The sequence below is a fragment of the Podarcis muralis genome, chromosome 3 (genome assembly GCF_964188315.1).
Source record: "Podarcis muralis chromosome 3, rPodMur119.hap1.1, whole genome shotgun sequence".
In the NCBI taxonomy this organism is placed as follows: domain Eukaryota; kingdom Metazoa; phylum Chordata; class Lepidosauria; order Squamata; family Lacertidae; genus Podarcis; species Podarcis muralis.
Genome location: NC_135657.1, coordinates 12,747,317 through 12,769,280, shown reverse-complemented (window position 1 = coordinate 12,769,280; position 21,964 = coordinate 12,747,317). Strand labels below are relative to the sequence as shown.

The 21,964-nt window shown below is 45.2% G+C and overlaps 1 protein-coding gene across 4 annotated transcripts in view; it reads right to left on the bottom strand.

Moving 5' to 3' along the window:
• The window catches only part of ASB3 (ankyrin repeat and SOCS box containing 3), a 47,054-nt gene that overhangs the window by 7,887 nt on the left and 17,203 nt on the right, over positions 1–21,964 (bottom strand). For 2 of the 4 annotated variants that reach the window (XM_077925444.1, XM_077925445.1), the window contains exons 3-8: positions 18,904–19,111; positions 15,871–16,029; positions 7,375–7,487; positions 6,556–6,691; positions 4,170–4,347; positions 2,348–2,545 (exon numbers count right to left, since the gene is read on the bottom strand). In XM_077925444.1, the coding sequence (XP_077781570.1) occupies positions 2,348–2,545; positions 4,170–4,347; positions 6,556–6,691; positions 7,375–7,487; positions 15,871–16,029; positions 18,904–19,099 (980 nt within the window). In that variant the 5' untranslated portion in view covers positions 19,100–19,111. Of the gene's footprint in view, positions 1–2,347; positions 2,546–4,169; positions 4,348–6,555; positions 6,692–7,374; positions 7,488–15,870; positions 16,030–18,903; positions 19,112–21,823; positions 21,942–21,964 lie in introns of those variants that run through there. The other 2 variants (XM_077925446.1, XM_077925447.1) reach the window with 2 other exon arrangements.

Genomic DNA, 21,964 nt, shown 5'->3' with positions numbered 1-21,964 from the left:
ATTCCACTGTCGAACAGCTCTTACTGTCATAGTGCAAAGCCAAACCCATGGGTTGCTGCTAATATGTGAGCATGCGAGTTCCTAGAGAGGAGACAGCAGCCATTTCGCTCTTCCTCCAGTAATGCTGCTGCTGCTGCGAGCTAAACAATGGTTTGGCTTATATACAATGGTTTGTCTTATAAACAATGGTTTGGCTTCTCTGAATCTGGGCTTCTGGTTTGTCTGCTCCAGACAAACCACAAGCTATAAGCCGAAGGAAAAAACCTTGGTTATAAGCCTCGGTTATTGTCTGGAGCAGAAGAAACCGCAAGCCTGCTCAGCCAAACCATGGCTTAGCTCACAGCAATGCAGCAGACACAGAGGAAGAACAAAGCGGCTGCAATCTTGTCTCCAGGAGTCCACATAATTTGGGCTTAGGGTTGTATGTTTGATCCGTCTCAACGTAAAAAGAATTTGTTTTTGGAAAACCAAGTCTCTTGTAACTTATGTAGGACAGTTCCCTGAGGCTGCCTGGACAGTTTCCCCTGTTACTTCTACCAAGGTTGTTAATTATCATAATTTCATAAAAAGAATATCTGCAGAGTGATGCCTCCCTGAATGCTCAAGGTGAGTTATGATAAAAGCAAAAATATCTCGAGAGAGACCATTAGAACAAAATTCAAAATAGGTAAAATATTAACATTAGCAAATGCTAATAGGAAAAAAACCCAACCTTTACCACACCAAGCAGGGCTTATAACTAGGGTTTTAAAAGAAATCCAGTTTATCTGATTTGTTTTTTTAGGGTTCATTAGAAGTCACTGCAATAAGACTGACAAAGGCAAGAATGATACAAATACACAATAAAATATGACAAAGGACTTTAAGACCTGCAACAGATACACATATCACGTTTGAGAAACTCTGGACTGACAAATGCATTTCTGTTTTAACGCATTTCAGAATTTCTCCTTTCCTGTAAGCTGGAAGAGGGGGAAAATCAAACTGCGTCAACAAGCATTCCTCCTGCACCCTCCGTGCGTAATACAGAAAGGAAACCCCAGCAGAATCCATGCTAATAACATTATCTTCTTTTTTTAAAAGGAAAATGAGAGATTGATATTAGGAGAGAATCAAGCAGCCATTTCAAGCAGAAGGAGATGGGTGGGGAGGGGAGAGAGAGAGAGAGTTCTATGCTAATTAAGAATATACTTGACTCAATTACAAAATCATGTCAAGTTCCCTAGAGACAGAGATTGCTGATAAAGACCCTTTGAAAGCAAGGAAATTAGACTGAATGTGTGTTCGACAAGCCTCTGCTTCAAAGAGGAAAACTTCCCCAAGGAAATCCTTGCCAGGTTCTTTGGATACGACCCAGAACTAGTATACACCAGGCAGAAGTGCAATTCTGTGGCCGCCTGTTCATCAGGAAGCCTCGTGGATTTAATTGGGCTTACTCCCAGGTTAGTGTTTACACAATTGCAGCCTGAGAGGGAACCCCTGTTTTTAAAAGAAAGCCCTAGAGCAGGAATAGCCAATGTAGTTCTTTTCAGATGTTGCAGGGCCACAGATCCTATCAACCTTGACTTTTCTCCCTGCTGGCTGGGGCTGATCAAAGTTGAAGGTCAACAACATCTGGAAGGTACCACGTTGGTTAAACCTGCCGAGGGCGCATGTGGAATTCCAGCACCGAAGTTCAGAAAGTCCATACATATGTTTAGCTCTACAGAGGGGGGAAAGACAGCTTCATATATTACACAGCAATATGGAACACAGTATATTACACAGCAATATGGAACCTTGATATATTACACAGCAATATGGAACCTTGCCAACAAAGGTCTGTATAGTAAAAGCTATGGTTTTCCCAGTAGTGATGTACGGAAGTGAGAGCTGGACCATAAAGAAGGCTGATCGCCGAAGAATTGATGCTTTTGAATTATGGTGCTGGAGGAGACTCTTGAGAGTCCCATGGACTGCAAGAAGATCAAACCTCTCCATTCTTAAGGAAATCAGCCCTGAGTGCTCACAGGAAGTACAGATCCTGAAGCTGAGGCTCCAATACTTTGGCCACCTCATGAGAAGAGAAGCCTCCCTGGAAAAGACCCTGATGTTGGGAAAGATGGAGGGCACAAGGAGAAGGGGACGACAGAGGAAGAGATGGTTGGACAGTGTTCTCCAAGCTACCAGCATGAGTTTGACCAAACTGCGGGAGGCAGTGGAAGACAGGAGTGCCTGGCATGCTCTGGTCCATGGGGTCACGAAGAGTCGGACACGACTAAACAACAATTTATTTTATGTCAGGTTCTGAGTGATCACTGCCACCGAATTTGTCCACCCTCTCCTGCCAGTTCCTGCTGATACCTACCCCTTTTGGAAAGCCAAGGGCATGGGTGACCTGCAGCCAAAGACTGGACAAGCCTGGGCATCTGGGCTGTAACCTTCCTTAAGCAATAACTCCAAGCAATCTTCATGACCGCCTAGGACTGCAGAGTAGACAGGGCTCACTTTGCCTTCGGCGCTGCCACAGAGCCGGTCAGTAACGGGTACGAGCAAGCGTAGTATACTAAGGATATGAAAAGTGCTTGTTATTGCTACAGGTTTCAGTGCAAGAGCAAAATCTTTCCTGGCACTTTCAAAACCAGCAACCCAACATAACCATCTTTCAGTGTTACATAAATATTAAAACAGTGATTCCAGGGTTTAAAACAGGTTGATCCTTAATGGATGGGGGGGAGTGAGGATCACACATTTGTAAATTACTTTAAAATATAGCGTTGAAATTAAAATGCAGTTACCGTATTTTTCGCTCTATAGGATGCACCAGATGATAAGACGCACCCAGTTTGGGGGAGAGGAAAACAAGGAAAAAAATATTTTGAATCCCAGAAGCCAGAACAGCAAGAGGAATCTGGCTTCTGGGATACCGTGTGGCTGTTCTGGCTTCTGGGATAACCGCGCCAAGCCTCTTCAGGGCAGCGGGATGAAGGCTCCCCCTGCCCGAAAAGGCTGCGCAGGGCTAAGGCAGAAGCAATGGCAGGCAAGTCGCTGAAGGGGTGCTGCACAGTTCTCCTTCTCTGCGCAGCACCTCTCCCGCGAAGGAGAGGCGCTGCGCAGAGAGGGAGAACTGCGCAGCGCTCTTCAAGCGAAGCTGGAGAAGGAACAGAAGGGTCTCCTTCTGTTCCTCCTCCGGCTTCACAGGACAGGCGCCTCGCTGCGAAGCGAGAGGAGGAATAGGAGTCCCTTCTGTTCCTCCTCCGGCTTCCAGCCAGGAACGTGGCTGAAGCGGCGCTGCGCAGTTCTCCCTCTCTGTGCAGAGGCGCTATGCAGAGAGGGAGAGCTGCGCAGCGCCTCTTCAGCGAAGCGGGAGGAGGAACAGAAGGGGCTCCGTTCCTCCTCCCGCTTTGCTGAAGGGGCGCTGCGCAGCTCTACCTCTCTGCGCAGCGCCATTCATTCCATAAGACGCACTCACATTTCCCCCTTACTTTATAGGAGGAAAAGGTGCATATGGAGCGAAAAATACGGTAAATCTTGGTTTACATAGATTTGAAGCGCAATCTACACCTAAGATCTACTTGGATGAGAGACTTTGCATTCAGCAGATTTGCTGAATCAGCCAGGGATGCGCCAACACATGTCCCTAATGCCAGTTCAGCCAGAGATACACTGATGTAAGCCCTGCAACCCAGCTCAAGTGTGGTTCTGGCCTCTGAGCCAGTGGAACTTCCTACCCCTGGACCTTCTGATCGGCAAACCCAAGAGGTTCGATGGTTTAGACCACAGCGCCACCCACGTCCCCACATTCGAATCCATGTGATGGTGGTGAGCTCCCATTGCTCTGTCCCAGCTCCTGCCAACCTAGCAGTTTGAAAGCACGCCAGTGCAAGTAGATAAATAGGTACCACTGCGGCAGGGAGGTAAACAGCGTTTCCGTGCGCTCTGGTTTCCAGCAGTGTTCCATTGCGCCAAAAGCAGTTTAGTCCTGCTGGCCACATGACCCGGAAAGCTGTCTGCGGACATACGCCAGCTCCTTCGGCCTGAAAAGCGAGATGAGCGCTGCAGCCGCATAGTTGCCTTTGACTGGACTTAACCGTCCAAGGGTTCTTTACCTTCCTACCTCTGGAGTACAAGGTAAGTCTAGTGACAACTTTGTTTGCTTGGAAATTGTAGCAGCTTCTTCTAGAACCTACTTGCTGTGCCCCATTTCTGCTGCAGCGTGGATAGGTAACTGCCACTCATCTTCATTGCAGTACAGGTTTGGATCTGCTCCGCTGGATAACAACAGCTCCGTGCATTCGTCATTGCCCTCCTGCGCAGCGATAAATAACGGAGTGGCCCGATCCTTGGCTTTACAGTTGACGTTTGCTCCTGATAGACAACAGAGAACCCAGTAATTAATGAATAAGAGAGGTGGATAAAGCCCAGCACTCTGCATCTTGCAAACATTCCTGCCGTTCAATAGGACCGCTGTAAATTACCTTTACTGTGCATGCTTGCTATGCACGCTCAGGGAGTTATGAAGTACACAGTAGGGTCAAACTAAGGGCCCATCTGGCCTTGCCAGATGCCTGTGAATGCTCAAAAGCATGTATGCGACAACGGCCGTGAGAGTTCTGGCAGCAGAAGGATGGAAGACTGAAGGAACCCCAACTAAAGAATCATGGCAAGAAAAATTGACAGAGTATGCAGAACTGGCAAAACTGACATATACCGTATTTTTTGCTCTATAAGACTCACTTTTTCCCTCCTAAAAAGTAAGGGGAAATGTGTGTGCGTCTTATGGAGCGAATGCAGGCTGCGCAGCTATCCCAGAAGCCAGAACAGCAAGAGGGATTGCTGCTTTCACTGCACAGCGATCCCTCTTGCTGTTCTGGCTTCTGAGATTCAGAATATTTTTTTTCTTTTTTTCCTCCTCCAAAAACTAGGCGTGTCTTATGGTCTGGTGCGTCTTATAGAGCGAAAAATACGGTAAGCTACGGGACAAGGATAACTGTGACTTTAAGGATGAATGGGGACCCTTTACAAAGTATCTGAAGACGCAACAAAGCGACCTGGACTCCTTGGCAGGTTTTGAATGAACATTCGCAAACTTTTTATTGATAACAATCAGCTAAATAGTTTGAGGATCTCTACAACTTTGTAACATGCAGAAAACAGCATTTTTAGAGAAATCAAAGACTGGAACTGAGGGAAGTCGGGGGGTGGGGGGCGGGTGGGTTTTGTGTGGGAGAGGGGGAGGGAGGAAAAATGGGGGGGGGGACAAGGATGATATGTTTTTGGATAATATGTCTTGTTTTAATTTTGAATTTAAAAAACTTAAAAAAAATGAATGCTCAAAAGCAGATTATGACATTAACAAATATCCCCTCTATATCTGATCATCAGAGATACACTGCCTACAAATGTGGAGGTTTCATTACAACTTCCCCGGCCCTTCAGTCATCACCAGGGGCCCTTCTCTGTGTGCCTCCTTTGAGAGAGGTTCAGAAGGTGGCAATGCAATAACGAGGGTTTTTTTCCCCAGTAGTGGTTCTCCATTTGTGGAATGTTCTCCCAAGGGAAAAACGCCTGGCATCAACATGGTCAGCTTTCAGACACCAGCTTTAGGACTACCCTTCTTGCCCAAGCTTCTTGGATTGCACCTTGATATGACTCTGGCCTTTACTAAGGTACTCATTTTCTCGTGGGGAGGGGTCGGATCTGTTCTTTCTAGAGTATTATTGGTCATATGGTTTTTTTTAGGAATTTGGTCTTATACAGTGGTACCTCGGGTTACATATGCTTCAGGTTACATACGCTTCAGGTTACAGACTCCACTAACCCAGAAATGGTCTTCAGGTTAAGAACTTTGCTTCAGGATGAGAACAGAAATCGTGCTCCGGCAGCGCGGCGGCAGCAGCGGGAGGCCCCATTAGCTAAAGTGGTGCTTCAGGTTAAGAACAGTTCCAGGTTAAGAACAGACCTCCGGAACGAATTAAGTACCTAACCCAAGGTACCACTGTATTTCTTGTTCTTTAAGATTGTAGTCAATATCGTGTTACGCATGTCAGTCCATCAGTGCCCAGATTTCTCCCTCGGCAACAGAACACTCTTCTATTCTCAACTCTTCTCTTCTCCTCTCATCACTTGCCCCCTAAACCTTTTTTGGTCCTCCAGAGCAGATTTGGGGATGATGCAGACATGCACAGGTGAGGAGAGAAGGGATACCTGGTTGCGCTGTAGCTAATTCTTGCATTAGTGCAACGTCTTAGTTAAATGCCGTCATTATTTTTTAAACTGTTTTGCATTTTATGGAGATGTAAATCTATTACTTTTCTTTTTATAATGCAACAAAATAACAACAACAAATCCCTCCATAAATTTATTTTAAAACTTTTAAAGGCTATCTAAGCTACAGGTCTCTGCTACGACCTGCAGCTGGTGGTCTAACCCTGAGCTACAACTCTTCTCCTTGAAACATTCACTTTGTTAATAAGCCACTTCTATTAAACAATACCAATACTGTTATTCACACCCCAGCATACACCAAGGAAATCTGCAGAAAGACAGCACTTCACAGAAACAGAAAAGGGTTACCGTATGATATAAGTATCCTTAAACTTTCCAGCTTCCCATACTGCGCAGCAACAAATAAAGGGGTGATCCCAAAATCATCCACACATTCTTTTTTGGCTCCATTGTTGAGGAGTAATTTCAATATCTCCGGGTAGTTCTGAAAGTGGGTAAAAAAGGAGTTCATTGTTGTTAAAAACAGAGCGAGATCTCGAAGTGTATTTGCATTGAGTACCGTGCCGTTGTTCGTGGTTCCCAGCGCTTAGTAGTGTCTCCCTCCCTCAACCACTCTGAAAATAGGGACGGAGGAGAAATTTATATTTAAAGCCTAATCTATCAAAGTCACGGGATTCTGCAAGGCCCAGCCCAGAACGCCCGCTGCTCTAGCAGTTCAGAGAGCATTCTGTGCCAAAGAACTTTGGAGGTTGGCTTGGGCAGGGAATTGCAGGCAATGAAACTCTCCAGCTTGTATTTTACCTTTTAAATACTGAAACTCCTCTGCCTGTTGTTTGAGGAGCCCCAGTGCATCGGGACAAAAGAATTATTTCAAGCAAATTAATGTTCAACAACAGATTTATCACCCATGTTATGCCTGATCATTTCTTAAAACACGTGTAATACTTTAAATATTTTAACATGCTCGCTGTGTTTAACGCTCGGCACAATTCCTGCCGTATTCAGAACGATCATTTGCATTTAAACTGACTTTTCTGCACCCGGCTGTCATAAATCACCAAAAGGAACAGCATGCAAAGACTACACAAAGCTGCCATTTTAAGAGAGAGAAGGAGAAAGAGTAAAACTTTATTTATATGGAAATGAAATTATGGATTTATAGATTACCTGAAAAGCAGCTTGGTGCAGAGAATTCCATTCAGACCAACAGTGGGGACCATTAATATTTGCTCCTTGTTGAAGGAGGAGCTTTATCACGGCAACGTGTCCATTTTGAACAGCTATAAACAGAGGGTTAAAAACCATTATTCTTATCAGCTGCACCACATACGTTCATCATAATCAACACCATCATCAGAATGCTGTTTTCCATCCACTACTGAAGTCAGAATTAATTCTCTTAAGTAGTCGTGCAGCACTGCACAACCCTCGACTTACCTGCATAAAAAGGAAATGTAAAAAAAAAAATCATTTCCAATAGATGTCTGCTTTGGAGTAAAAGATTTGCAACTTCCTAGGCAGCCAGTGAACTGTACATTATCAGCTTTCATCATATGGTGAAGACACACCTCTTTACCCTGGCCTTTTGACATTTGAAATCTGTACCGTATTTTTCTGTGTATAACACGCCCCCGTGTATAAGATGCCCCCTAATTTGGGGGACTCAGAATTAAGAAAATGGAGGGAGGTTGCCCCCGTGTATAAGACTACCCCCCTTTTTAGCATTATTTTTAGTAAAAAAAAACCTAGCCTTATACACCGAAAAATACAGTATATTTAAGACTCACTCTGGCTGTGCATGCTATCTGTTTTTAATGTTGTGTTTTACACTGGCAATCCACCCTGGGACCTTGTGGTGAAGGGTAGGTAATAAATACAGAAACAACAAGAAGAACATTGACAGAAGAACAACAACAACATGGAAGTGTTGAGCTCAACATATTTCCTTCACCATCCTCCTCTTGTGCACAAGGATGAGATCAGAACCTTTTGCTACCACTTTTAAACAATATGTTCCACTTTACCTCCAAACTCGGGAAACTGTGGTTTGTTTGAGCAGGCCAGAGTCCGAAACCACAGCTTGATCCTGGTTTTCTTCCAACAAACCACAGTTCCTCACATTCAGGTGTAATGGGAAATAGTGCTTAATTTTAAAGTGGAAACAAAAGCTTTTGGTTCCTTCCTTGTGGCTATGCAGTGCCGGATTTACGTATAAGCTAAACAAGCTATAGCTTAGGGCCCCACTCTCTTGGGGCCCCCAAAAAAAATTTAAAGGGAAAAAAAACTGGACGTACATTTCCAAAATATAAGATAAAAAACAAATAAATTAAAACCTACATACAGCAACAGTGTTTTGTGTTGTGTAGGCTCCTATGATGTAAGTAATGGGCCCCGCCTGCGAATCTGCTCCCTAAAATATCACTGGTTTGCTCATTTCTATATATAGGGTACCTGCATTCTGCATGTGCAACTGGCTTTAGATACCTATTAGGTCCATAAATTAGCATATAGCATATATTCAACACACACAAAAATGACAATTTGTTGCTGACAAAGGACAGCTGGACATATAAAGGGCCCCATTACCTTCAGTAGCTTAGGGCCTCATCAAACCTAAATCCGGCCCTGTGGCTATGTAAGGAAGAGGGAAGGGGAATGGGCAAGCGGGAGGCTCGGGCAGTAAGAAGAAAGCATGGTTTCCTGTTACAGCCCAACTGGTCCATCATCCTCTGCTTCTGCGGCCCATGGAGGAGATGAAGGTGGTGGAACCTGAGAGCTGACAGGTGTTTTGGGGACCTCCGGTCCTTGGTCAGGAGTGCCCAGATGTGATGGTTCCTCAGGCTCACGGACAGCCTTGACGGGAGGGTCCTGTTCCCCTTGCTGCTCATCTGAGGAGACCTCAGGTTCAAGGTCTGGGCAGGGCTAACCCCTGGTGCATAACTGTCATTTCCTAATTTTGACGAAATTAAAAGACACCTGCTTCTTGGGAGAAAAGCAATGACAAACCTAGATAGCATCTTAAAAAGCAGAGACATCACCTTGCCAACAAAGGTCTGTATAGTTAAAGCTATGGTTTTCCCAGTAGTGATGTATGGAAGTGAGAGCTGGACCATAAAGAAGGCTGATGCCGAAGAATTGATGCTTTTGAATTATGGTGCTGGAGGAGACTCTTGAGAGTCACATGGACTGCAAGAAAACCAAACCTCTCCATTCTGAAGGAAATCAGCCCTGAGTGCTCACTGGAAGGACAGATCGTGAAGCTGAGGCTCCAATACTTTGGCCACCTCATGAGAAGAGAAGACTCCCTGGAAAAGACCCTGATGTTGGGAAAGATGGAGGGCACAAGGAGAAGGGGACGACAGAGGACGAGATGGTTGGACAGTGTTCTCGAAGCTACCAGCATGAGTTTGACCAAACTGCGGGAGGCAGTGAAACACAGGAGTGCCTGGCGTGCTCTGGTCCATGGGGTCACGAAGAGTCGGACACAACTACCGTATTTTTTGCCCTAAAGGATGCACCGTCCCATAAGGCGCACCTAGTTTTTTGGGGGGGAAATAAAGGGGGGGGAATTATTATTTTTTCCCAGGCGCGGGGCTGGGGCGGGGGAGCCCCGAGCTTCCCCCGACCCCAGCCCCCAAAGAGGCAGCTCTCTGCAAGCCGTGGGAGCCCAGCGCTGGCTCCCGCTGCTTGCGGGGAGGTCCGCGAAGCCTGGACGCGCTGATCTCAGCGCGCGCAGGCTTCGGCATGCCGGCAACTCTCCGCAAGCAGCGGGAGCGCTCCCGCTGCTTGCGGAGAGGTCCGCGAAGCCTGGAGAGCGAGAGGGGTCGGTGCGCACCGACCCCTCTCGCTCTCCAGGCTTCAGCAAAAGCCTGCATTCGCCCCATAGGACGCACACACATTTCACCTTCATTTTTGGAGGGGGAAAAGTGCGTCCTATAGGGCGAAAAATACGGTAAATGACTAAACAACAATTTTGACCACTGCTGGATTTTAACAACCACAAAGCTGAAGAAGGGACACGTCATCAGCTTATCTCTCTCAGCAGATTCCCCATCTCCATGAGAAGAAATGTGATCGCTTTTCCTTCGCTCCCAGGCGACTTTGGAAACATCAGAGTCGTGCCCAATCATTTTCTGCGGCTTCATCGGCAGCTTAAGCCCACCTTTTACAGATGGCAGACACAATGACAGTCTCTCCTGTAACATTTTTTTTTTTAATAGAATATGTAAACCTGGCTCGGCGAGCGAGGATTTCTTTAACATTTTACTTCAGTAGTCCTTCGCTCCCGAGAGAAATCAAAAAGTCGGTCTGAAAAGGCCACAGGTAAGTAATAAAAATAAAAATCAATGTGTGTCTGGCAGCACTGTAAACTAAAACTTCGGGGGGGGGGGATAGGAAAGCTGTGATAAATAACATGAAAGAAATTGTGGGTTATGCCCTCCCAACTGCAGCATTAACTGTGCTATTAGGTTTTGTGAAATACTGTGTTAAATCGGAGCTCTAGGAATAGGACAAAAACTTATTGATAGCAGCAAGGATGACGGGGGGGGCAGGGGAAGAGATGTAATTCTAAGACTGGTCAAACAATAAATAACATCAACAGAGCAGAGCATTAGAAGTACAGCATAAATTGTATAATATAATTAACAAGTCATCAGCCAAACGATTACAATCTATAAAACACTATTAACAAACCAGCAACTTAAAAAACAAGCTAAACATCACAATTACAGCGGTAAGTCATACTATAGGGTTAACAAGTCAAAAAAGCATCTATAAAACAAAAGAGCAACTAAAATGTAAGTTTAACACTGCTCAGTTTATGCGCGTACATTTCTCTCCCCCCGCATGACTCATAATTTTTCATTCTGTTCCGTTCATTAAAATATACATGCCCATCCATTGTACAGGATGACCCTGGTCTCATAGAAATACCTACAACAGAGCCATAATTTAAAATCATTAGTTACTGATTTAACTCTGCCCTTCCAACAAGTGTTTAATGCAGTCAACAACAACAGCAAAAATTTTTTAGCAAAATTCAGTGTTATCCGTGAATAAAGCAATTTCCTTTAATTGGGTGTGGAAATATAGAAGACGACAGAAAGATGGAGCATTAATCTACGTAGCTCAGTATTTTCTATTGCGACTGGAAGTGGCTGTTTCTCAGTCATACCTGAAGACACCTGGGACTGAACCTTCTGTATAATAATAATAATAATAATAATAATAATAATAATAATAGAATGCAAAGCATGTACGCAGTCACTGAGTTACAGCCCTCCAGTCGCAAAGCTAGTTTGCTACTGGAAATAACGGCAATCTTTCATTTCTTTTTTTAAAAGAACAGATGTCCTTAAGACCAAAAAGTACTGGGAGAGGACAGAAGAGAGGAGGGGAACAAAATGTCTATTCTAGTTTTTCTTCCATGAAAATTAACTGAACAGGGTTGCCAACCCAGCACCTGTGGGTGCCATGTTGCCCATGAAAACTTCCAGGAGCCTTTAAAAGTTTAAAAGGCACAAGGAGATAGGATAATAATAATATATTAAGGGTGGAATAACAAATAAAGTGAATAACGCAACAATAACAAAAATAATAGTAGGTAAAGAAGATCGCACATGGGTGGAGGGAAGTACTGGGCTGTGGGGGAGGGAGGTGAAGGGAATAATTGAAATTGTTAAAGATTGGTATAGGATTTAAGAGATTTAAATTTTCATAAAGATTCTATAAGGAAAGCAGAAAGCAGCAAGAAATATCAAGTAAACGTATTGGAGAGGAGATCAGTGTAAATGAAAACATGAGACTTATGGTTTTGTTACATATGATTTTATTTTGGAGTTGTCTGTTTATTCTGGAGTTGTTTGTTGTAAAGAATGTATAACATGTGAATAAAATAATAAAGGATGATTTTTTTAAAAAGGAAGGGGGGAACTTCCAGAAGTGTCCCTTGGCAGGAACGGGAAACTCTGAGCTTTTGTTTCAAAATAAGTCAGTCTCTAGTAAGCATAACCTTGTCATGGGTGGTTGTCTCTCCAAGTTTGAGTTCGGCCAAATCTTCCCCATGCTGCCATTTTGTGTTTTGGCCTGTCTCTTCCACGGCAGCCATTTTGTGACCGGCGCCCCAGCACTCCCTCAAAATTCTGCCACAGACTCACACAACTACCCCTCTGGAAACAAAACATGATACGGCACGTACATTGAAGGAACAGCATATTTTTTTGTAACCCTGAATGAATTTTATAATCACTAATGCACAGACTTCTTAAAGACAGGTACTTTAACGGAACAGTCTCTGTGGAAGTATTTATTTGAAACCAAGGAAGGAAATAAACTCAGAACATGCCCCCTTTCTAAGCTTTTGCTTCTCTGATTCTGGAAATCTCACAGAACTGCCAAGCAGATTTCTTCTCCCTATTAAGCCAAGAATTTGCCTTGACTGTTCTCAACTTCCTCAGTGGACTTGACTCTTTTCATTGATCTATTAACTCTGCCGGCTTACAACCCAAAATCCCCACACATCAGGAGGTTAGAGAGTCAGAAATTCTTTGAAAACAGAATAGCAGCTGAGACATGAAAACAAAACAAAAAATCAAACAACAAAGCCAAGAATAGCAAAGAGACGTGAAGCAGGATTTGCAATGGCGCTCAAAAAGGAGTTTCTCCTAGGTCAACTGAAAGCCTATGGCTTTTGCTTTGCTTTTTCACCAGAGCAGCAAATTTGAAAAAAAGGTGTCTCCTTCCAACAGACATCTGTTGAGCCTTTTGAGAATATGCAGACAAACCATTTTCCGAAATACATAGCCTTTTCTTTTTCTTGGCCATACTTTATAGCCAAAAAACACCATCACATTTTTAAAAAACTGAGCATTAATAAAGATTGAGCTGGGGAGGAAGGCGTTTCTTTATTTTCTGTAATCTTAAGACAGAAAATGAAAAAGTGCATTTTGGTTTCTTTCAGTCTTTGATTCAGTTAACTGTATTTCGACACCAGTTAGCGATTGAAAATAAAAAGTTCTTATGAGAGTTCATCAACGCTTTAGTGCAATTTTCACCTAATATACACATTTTTCTATGCGATTTTCCCTCACATGCACATTTTTTGCAAACCAACAGATGAAATTTTTGTATGTTATTTTCACTAATGTGTGCGTTTTCATGCACACTTTACCACAGTATATTCATTTCCATACACCTTACTCAGCCAGGAACCTGAATTGCAAAATTCGGAGTTGTACAAATGTATTAACTTTACCACTGCCACCAAGTGAATCTCTTTCTTCTATTGCCACCTCCACTAAACGGCCCTTTAACCTTTCGGACTTCAACTGACCCAACCACTGAGCTATGACCCCTCTCCAGAATAATAACATAGGTGGCACTTTCTTGGTGAGCACTCAACAAAAGGACTTCCTGATTCAGGAACTAGGGACATTATACTTTGAAGCTGAGATCCAACAAGCTATTGTGAAGATAGGAAAAACTCTCATTACCTACACTTCTTCTGACGATCCAGAAGACTATGAGGAAGGTCTAAGGCAGTGATGGCCAAACTTGGCCCTCCAGGTGTTTTGGGACTACAACTCCCATCATCCCTAGCTAACAGGACCAGTGGTCAGGGATGATGGGAATTGTAGTCCCAAAACAGCTGGAGGGCCAAGTTTGGCCATCACTGGTCTAAGGCTGCTAGCCATAATGACTACGTCCCAACTCTGTTGTCAACTTTCTGGGAATCACAAGTGGAAAGAGAGCTGTTGTGGCCAGGTACTGCTAACAGGCTTCTTGTTGTTATCTGGTTGGCCACTGTTAGAACAGCAAGTTGGAGTACACAGACCACTGGCCTGATCCAACGGCCTCTTCTGTTTGTACCAGAGCCAGATGCAAAATGGTGGCTCAGGAATTTGTTGCCTACCACAACCCCTGTCTTATGCACTGGGAAGACCTGCTTATAAAACACTATCTGAATTAGGACAGTCGTGATTCCAATAGCCAAACTCAGGCGGGAGAGAAAGCCTTTGAGTTGCTACTACAACTGGGAGCCAGTTACACTTATTGATCTACTACAAGTTACCCAGAAATCCATCAGCAGATTCAAATCTATTATCAGTCTAGCCCTATCAGGTTGTAGAGGTTTTGGCTGGCTTGGGTAGCAGGCCCAAAATTTGTGGTAGCCGCTATCTTGACTCTCCCTCAACTTGGAAGATGAGTGGGTTTCATGCCCAAAGGGCTATGCATGGCCAGTAACCTTCTTGCTTCAGTACAGTAGCACCTTGGTTTACATTACCCTCGGGTAACATGAACTTTGGGTTGCAAAAGTGGCAACCCCGGAAGTGTTTCGCCACGTCCGCATGCGCAAAAGCAGTCCCTCCGGTTGCGGAAACCTTGGGATCCTACCAGAGCTCCAGAACGGATTCTGTCTGTAACAGGAGGTACCACTGTATCTCTGAAGCCTGGCATGAGGTCAGAAATGAGACCCCACATGTTTCTTCCTTTGCATTTCCCACAAATGTATGGGCTGAGCTAAGAAAGCGCAACTGCATTTGTGCACCCTTGCCGCTCCTAGCACTAATGCTTAAAACATTTTCTTCCTATTTAGAATCATTTCTTCAGCAAAATGTAAAGAAGAAGAAAAGATTACTGAAGAAACAGACATGTGAAGATACTCCAGTTTACACAGCAGACCCAATGGAGAGCATTGTCAACAAACCACATAAAAAAGGGAATATTTTAGAAGAAAAAAATATTCCTGGGAATACTCCAAAGGGCAGAAAATGTTAAACAGATGCGTTCCAGCCGCAAAGAAAAAAGGCTGTAGACGCCAAAACACCTTGTCTCAGCATGCTATGTTTTCATAAACATGGTTCATAAAAATGCTACGGTCTACAAAAATAGCTGAACGAGACATTAAAAGTAAAGGGTAAAGGACCCCTGGATGGTTAAGTCCGGTGAACGGTTGCGGCACTCATCTCACTTTCAGGCCGAGGGAGCCGGCTTTTGTCCGGAAACAGCTTTCTGGGTCATGTGGCCAGCAGGACTAAACCACTTCTGGCGCAACGGGAACCTGAGCACATGGAAACGCCGTTTACCTTCCCGCCACAGTGGTACCTACTTATCTTCTTGCCCTGGTGTGCTTTTGAACTGCTAGGCTGCCAGGAGCTGGGATAGAGCACAGACTCCAGGAGCAGGGAACCTTGAGGCCCTTCAAATGTTGAACTCCAGCCTATCAGCCTCAGGCAGACTGACTATGGTCAAGGGTGCACCTGCTTCTGTGAAACATTCTTAGCCACTGAACTCTCAGTCTTCCCAGCTGATTACTCCCCAGTTCTAGCCAAGCACTCCTACCAGTCATTTGTATACCAAAATTGCTGCAGTCCATCCCCACCAGTGGTCATATCCCCCAGTTGCAGGATCCACGAATACAGATTGGGGAAAAGGTCGGAGTTTATAGTCCCTCTCCCCACCTCCAGCCCAAGACCCAAACAACAACTCACCCCTAGGAGAAGATACCTCCATACAAGTTGTTTCAAAACACTGCAGCATTTTGCCATTCCTTGAGTAACACTGACATCTGCCGGTTCTCCACAAATACTGTCTAATTTTAGGTTAAGTAAATTATTTCAATTATTTTTGGGCCAGGGTATTTTCAGAATGGGGTGTGCTCACCTAAGAATAATGGTGTGCTTGCATCATTCGTAAGCTCATTGGGATCAGCTCCAGATTCCAGAAGAATAGCAACGCACTCCAAACTTCCTCGACTTGCAGAAAGATGCAATGGGCAAGTGCCCTCAAATGTCTTTGATCTTATGTAGCTATCAGAGGGTGCTGGAGACGATATAATAAAATAAAAAAGAGCATTGCAAAATAGCATTAGAAAACAGGAAATCCTTCATTTTGAAGTGGAAGCAGTAGGAGAAGATAAGCTTACATTGGCTTTGATGGGCTGGATGTAAAGAAGTGAGGAGCTAGGACAACTGATGACCTTCTCAGCTTCACAAGGCAAGTGATCTACCCCTGAGCCACAGTGAGGGAACCGCCAGAAGGCCCTCGTGCTGGACCTCAGTGTCCGGGCAGAACGATGGAGGTGGAGACACTCCTTCAGGTATACTGGGCCAAGGCCGTTTAGGGCTTTAAAGGTTAGCACCAACACTTTGAATTGTGCTCAGAAACGTACTGGGAGCCAGTGTAGGTCTTTCAAAACTGGTGTTATATGGTCTCGGCAGCCGCTCCCAGTCACCAGTCTAGCTGCCACATTCTGGGTTAATTGCAGTTTCCAGGTCACCTTCAAAGGTAGCCCCACATAGAGCGCATTGCAGTAGTCCAAGTGAGAGATAGCCAGAGCATGCAGCACTCTGGCGAGACAGCCTGTGGGCAGGTAGGGTCTCAGCCTGCGTACCAGATGGAGCTGGTAGACAGCTCCCCTGGACACAGAATTGACCTGTGAGCTGTGACCTGGACAGCTGTGAGTCCAGAATGACTCCCAGGCTGCGCACCTGGTCTTTCAGGGGCACAGTTACCCCATTCAGGACCAGGGAGCCTTCCACACCTGCCCGCCTCCTGTCCCCCAAAAACAGTACTTCTGTCTTCTCAGGATTCAACCCCAATCTGTTAGCCGCCATATTGCAAACTCCTAACTAGCTCTAACTTTTAAAAGGGTTTTAACAAATTATTACTTTCTTTGGTTCTATTGTGCAAGTTTGAGATGACTGCTAGTTGCGGTTTGTACTTTATGCCACCTTTTGGGTGAATTTACATAGAAAAGCAGCTCATGCATCAAACAAACAGCTAAACCCAATGCAATGTTGGGCATCCCACAAGACCTCCCTATGCTGAACCCGCCACAAAGCTATTACGGCAAGAGTTGTTTCATGAAGAAAAGCGGACTGATCACGTGACTGATCATAGGAGTTTGACTTGGAAAACCACAGCAGAGGTGAGATTTTAAACCAGAGACTTCTTGATTTACAGCAGTTTCCTATACAGCAATTCTCACCAAGTAAATCCTACTAAAAGGGACGCGGGTGCCGCTGTGGGTTAAACCACAGAGCCTAGGAGTTGCCGATCAGAAGGTCGGCGGTTCGAATCCCCGCGACGGGGTGAGCTCCCGTTGCTCGGTCCCTGCTCCTGCCCACCTAGCAGTTTGAAAGCACATCAGAGTGCAAGTAGATAAATAGGCGGGAAGGTAAACAGCGTTTCCATGCGCTGCTCTGGTTCGCCAGAAGCAGCTTAGTCATGCTGGCCACATGACCCGGAAGCTGTATGCCGGCTCCCTCGGCCAATAAAGTGAGATGAGCGCCGCAACCCCAGAGTCGGTCACGACTGGACCTAATGGTCAGGGGTCCCTTTGTTGTTGTTTAGTCGTTTAGTCGTGTCCGACTCTTCGTGACCCCATGGACCAGAGCACGCCAAGCACTCCTGTCTTCCACCGCCTCCCGCAGTTTGGTCAGGCTCATGTTTGTAGCTTCGAGAACACTATCCAACCATCTCATCCTGTCGTCCCCTTCTCCTTGTGCCCTCCATCTTTCCCAACATCAGGGTCTTTTCCAGGGAGTCTTCTCTTCTCATGAGGTGGCCAAAGTATTGGAGCCTCAACTTCACGATCTGTCCTTCCAGTGAGCACTCAGGTCTGATTTCCTTAAGAATGGATGCGTTTGATCTTCTTGCAGTCCATGGGACTCTCAAGAGTCTCCTCCAGCACCATAATTCAAAAGCATCAATTCTTCGGCGATCCTTTACCTAAATCCTACTGAATCCAACAGGGTTTACTCCCAGGTTAAGTGAGATTAGGATTGAAGCATTAGCTATCATGCTACACCAGCTATCGATTGCTACTCGACATGAATACTGCAAGGCAAAAGGTCCACTGCCAATTTGCCTTTGTTTATTGCTAGTTGGGGAAGGACTGTAGATCCGGGGTAGAGCTTGTAGGCAGAAGTTCCTGTGTTCCTAAAGCTGGGCAGGGCTGATAAAAAGCTCCTGTCTGATACCAAGGAAAGCTGCTGCCAATAACTCCAGACAATGCTCCACTAGATGCACTAGATTCAGCTCTGTATAAGGCAGCTTCCTATGTTCCCTCCCTAATTAAGAATGCATAGCCCATAATTTGTGTAGCATTTACCAGTAGGAGATGCCAGATACATTGTAGATTCTGAATTTCTGGACTCCAGTACAGTGGACCCTCCAGATACGAACTTACCATATTTTCTGCTCTAAAAGACTCACTTTTTCCCTCCTAAAAAGTAAGGGGAAATGTGTGTGCGTCTTATGGAGCGAATGCAGGCTGCGCAGCTATCCCAGAAGCCAGAACAGCAAGAGGGATTGCTGCTTTCACTGCGCAGCGATCCCTCTTGCTGTTCTGGCTTCTGAGATTCAGAATTTTTTTTTTCTTGTTTTCCTCCTCCAAAAACTAGGTGCGTCTTGTGGTCTGGTGCATCTTATAGAGTGAAAAATACAGCAATTTGTCCCAGGGGTCCATACTTACCCCGTAAAGTCTGTATCCAGAGGCACAGCTTCTGCCCACATGCGCAGCACGATAGAGCATGTGCGCACAGCGAAATGCGGAAGTATACACTTCTGGGTTTGCCATGTTCACAACCCAAAATTACGTTACCCGAAGGTAACATAACCCGAGGTACCACTGTACTGGAGAACAGTGGATCCTAAGGCACTGTTTTTGTATGAGATCGTGTTTTCCTTTACCTGCGCGAATTAAGAGCTTCAGACATTCACTTGCGTTGTGAAATGCTGCTTCATGGATTGCCATCCAGCCCCTGTTATCGGGGACATCAACACTATACCCCTGCTTGATAAGCTTCTTCAGTTGCTTGGCATTGCCTTCTCTCGCTGCAAGCCCAACCGCAGAGCACCTGTCGGAGTAAGCTTCCATGAAATCCATTTGAACAGAATCCTAGCAACAACAACAAAAGACAGAGGGAAAATGAAAACACACGTTGACAAAGTTAGCGCAGATCAGGATGTCGACAATAAGTTATCTCAGCAAAAAATTACACTTTTTGAAGTAGAAATTGCAAACTTATCTCGTTTATAAACTAATCTGAGGGAAGTGTTTTGAAGCCTGTGTGATAAAGATATCGCTTTGGATCTCATTGACATTTGAAGTCTTGCTTCAAAATGCACTGATGTCTGAGAACTGGCACGGACAAACCAGGCCCCAGATGAAAAAGGCGAGTGAAATTCTACAATTATGCTTGACTGACACAAGTTTCAAATGTCTCACGAATTAACATTTTTTTAGGCTTAACAGAAGCCGGAATAGCGTGTAGGACAACGGTGGCCCTGTATCTACACAGGGATAGGCTAAAATCTGCCATCTATGCTCTGGTAACCTCCAGGATAGATTTCCACAATACATTATAAATGGGGCTGCTTTTTGGACCGTTCAGAAAGTGAAGCTGCTGCAGAATTCAGCAGCTAGGCTGATCACCAGGGCAAGATAATCTGAGCACCTGAGACAATCTGACTACCTTTTAGTTTCAGGGCTCAATTAAAAGTGCTGCTTTGACCTATAAAACTTTACATGGCTCAGGGAACCTTACATACCTCAAGGAACACCTTTCCCCTGATGAACTACCCAGACCCAGAAATTGTCATTTGAAACCCTCCCAGAGGGTGGGCCTTTTCACAAGATGGCCTTTTCAGTGGTGGAATCCCCACTTGTGGACTGCTCACCCCAAGGAGGTTATCTGACATCATCTTTGTCTAGTTTTAGGTGCCAGGCAAAACCTTCCATTTTTATCCAAGTTTTCAGCCCTTATTTTGAAGGGTTTTAAAGTATTTGTGTTGTTCAACTCAGTGGACCTACTCACAGGTAAAACTAGGAGTCTTGTGGACCTCAAAGACTAATAAATCTATTATGGCATGAACTTTTGAAGTTTGCAAAATAGTATAGTCTCTTAAGGGTGCCATAAGTCTCATTTTATTGGTTTTGTTGTATGAAACCAACAGGGCTACTCCAGAAATTCTTACTTGTAGGTAGGCATGCACAATAATTGCACTGTCACCTCTACTGAGGGCCAAACAACACATTACGTTAAGAATGCATAAAATGCCACTTTTATTTTGCAATTGAAGCAGCCAATCCACAACTGTTGTCAGTGACTATTAACAATAAAATTATAAATAGCAACCTCTCTTCCCCTTCTGAACATATTAACAACTTGTGTAATGTGTGTGTGTGTGTGTGTGTGTGTGTGTATATACAGTGGTACCTCGGGTTACATACGCTTCAGGTTACAGACACTTCAGGTTACAGACTCCGCTAACCCAGAAATATTACCTTACTTTGCTTCACGGTAAGAACAGAAACCGTGCTCCAGCGGCGCGGTGTCAGCAGAAGGCCCTATTAGCTAAAGTGGTGCTTCAGGTTAAGAACAGTTTCAGGTTAAGAATGGACCTCCAGAACGAATTAAGTACTTAACCCAAGGTACCACTGTGTGTGTGTGTGTGTATTGCCCTGACATGCATCACTTTACACTTGTTTACACTGAATTTTACATTTCCCTGTTGGTGGAGGGACAGAACCACTGCAATACGGTCCTGACTGTTAACCTCCCATAGGCATCTCATTGGCCACCGGTGAGAACATAGATGCTGGACTAGATGGGCCTGTTAGCTTGATACAGCAGGGCTCCTCTTATAGGCAAAAAGAGGCACTGGCCGCTTCATCTCTGCTTGCTCACTCGCCCTCATACTGCGGGCAGCGCGATGGGGTGAGTGGGATCTGGGAATGCACTTGGTAGTCATATTTGTTATGGGCCCTACTGGAAACACGTTTCAGTACTCTCCCCCCATTTATTTTGATTCTATCCCAATATCCAGGCTTGTATCATCATTGTGAGCAGAAACTCAATGAAGTATGCTGTGCATATATAGGTAAAGGTAAAGGGACCCCTGACCATTAGGTCCAGTCGTGGCCAACTCTGGGGTTGCGGTGCTCATTTATTGGCCAAGGGAGCCGGCGTACAGCTTCCGGGTCATGTGGCCAGCATGACTAAGCTGCTTCTGGCGAACCAGAGCAGCGCACGGAAACGCCGTTTACCTTCCTGCCGGAGTGGTACCTATTTATCTACTTGCACTTTTGACGTGCTTTCGAACTGCTAGGTTGGCAGGAGCAGGGACCGAGCAACGGGAGCTCACCCCGTCACGGGGATTCGAACCGCCGACCTTCTGATTGGCAAGTCCTAGGCTCTGTGGTTTAACCCACAGCGCCCCCCGCGTCCGTGCTGCGCATATATATATATATAAATGAAATTAATAGATGCACCTTTGCATGTACTATGAATTGACATGATGAAGTTATGTTAGAATGCTGCAATTTAAATATTCTGTTTCTGGGTTTGGTTGGCCCCCTAGAGCCCGTGGGTCCTCCTGCACAGCAGGCAAGGTATAGCCGCGGCTGGGAACACTGGTAGCTGCCTTATACCGAGACCAGCGGCCCATGTAACTCAGCATGGCTCGCACTGACAGGCAGCAGCTCTTTCCCAACCCTATTCGGACATGCATCCACCTACACGGGACCTTCTGCGTGCAATGCGGATGCCTTTCCACCGCGCTTGCAAGAGGAGGACAAGGGGAAAGGGAGGAGAGCTTTGCAATTTACCGTATGGGTCCCCTCTCCTTAAAAGCATCCGCTGCTGACCAGCTGCGTTTCTCTTCAAAGGAAGGAAAGGGAGGGGGGGGAAAGCAACGGCCTTATGAAGCCCAGCCCTCCCGCATCGCCTCCCCCCCCCCGCACAGAAAA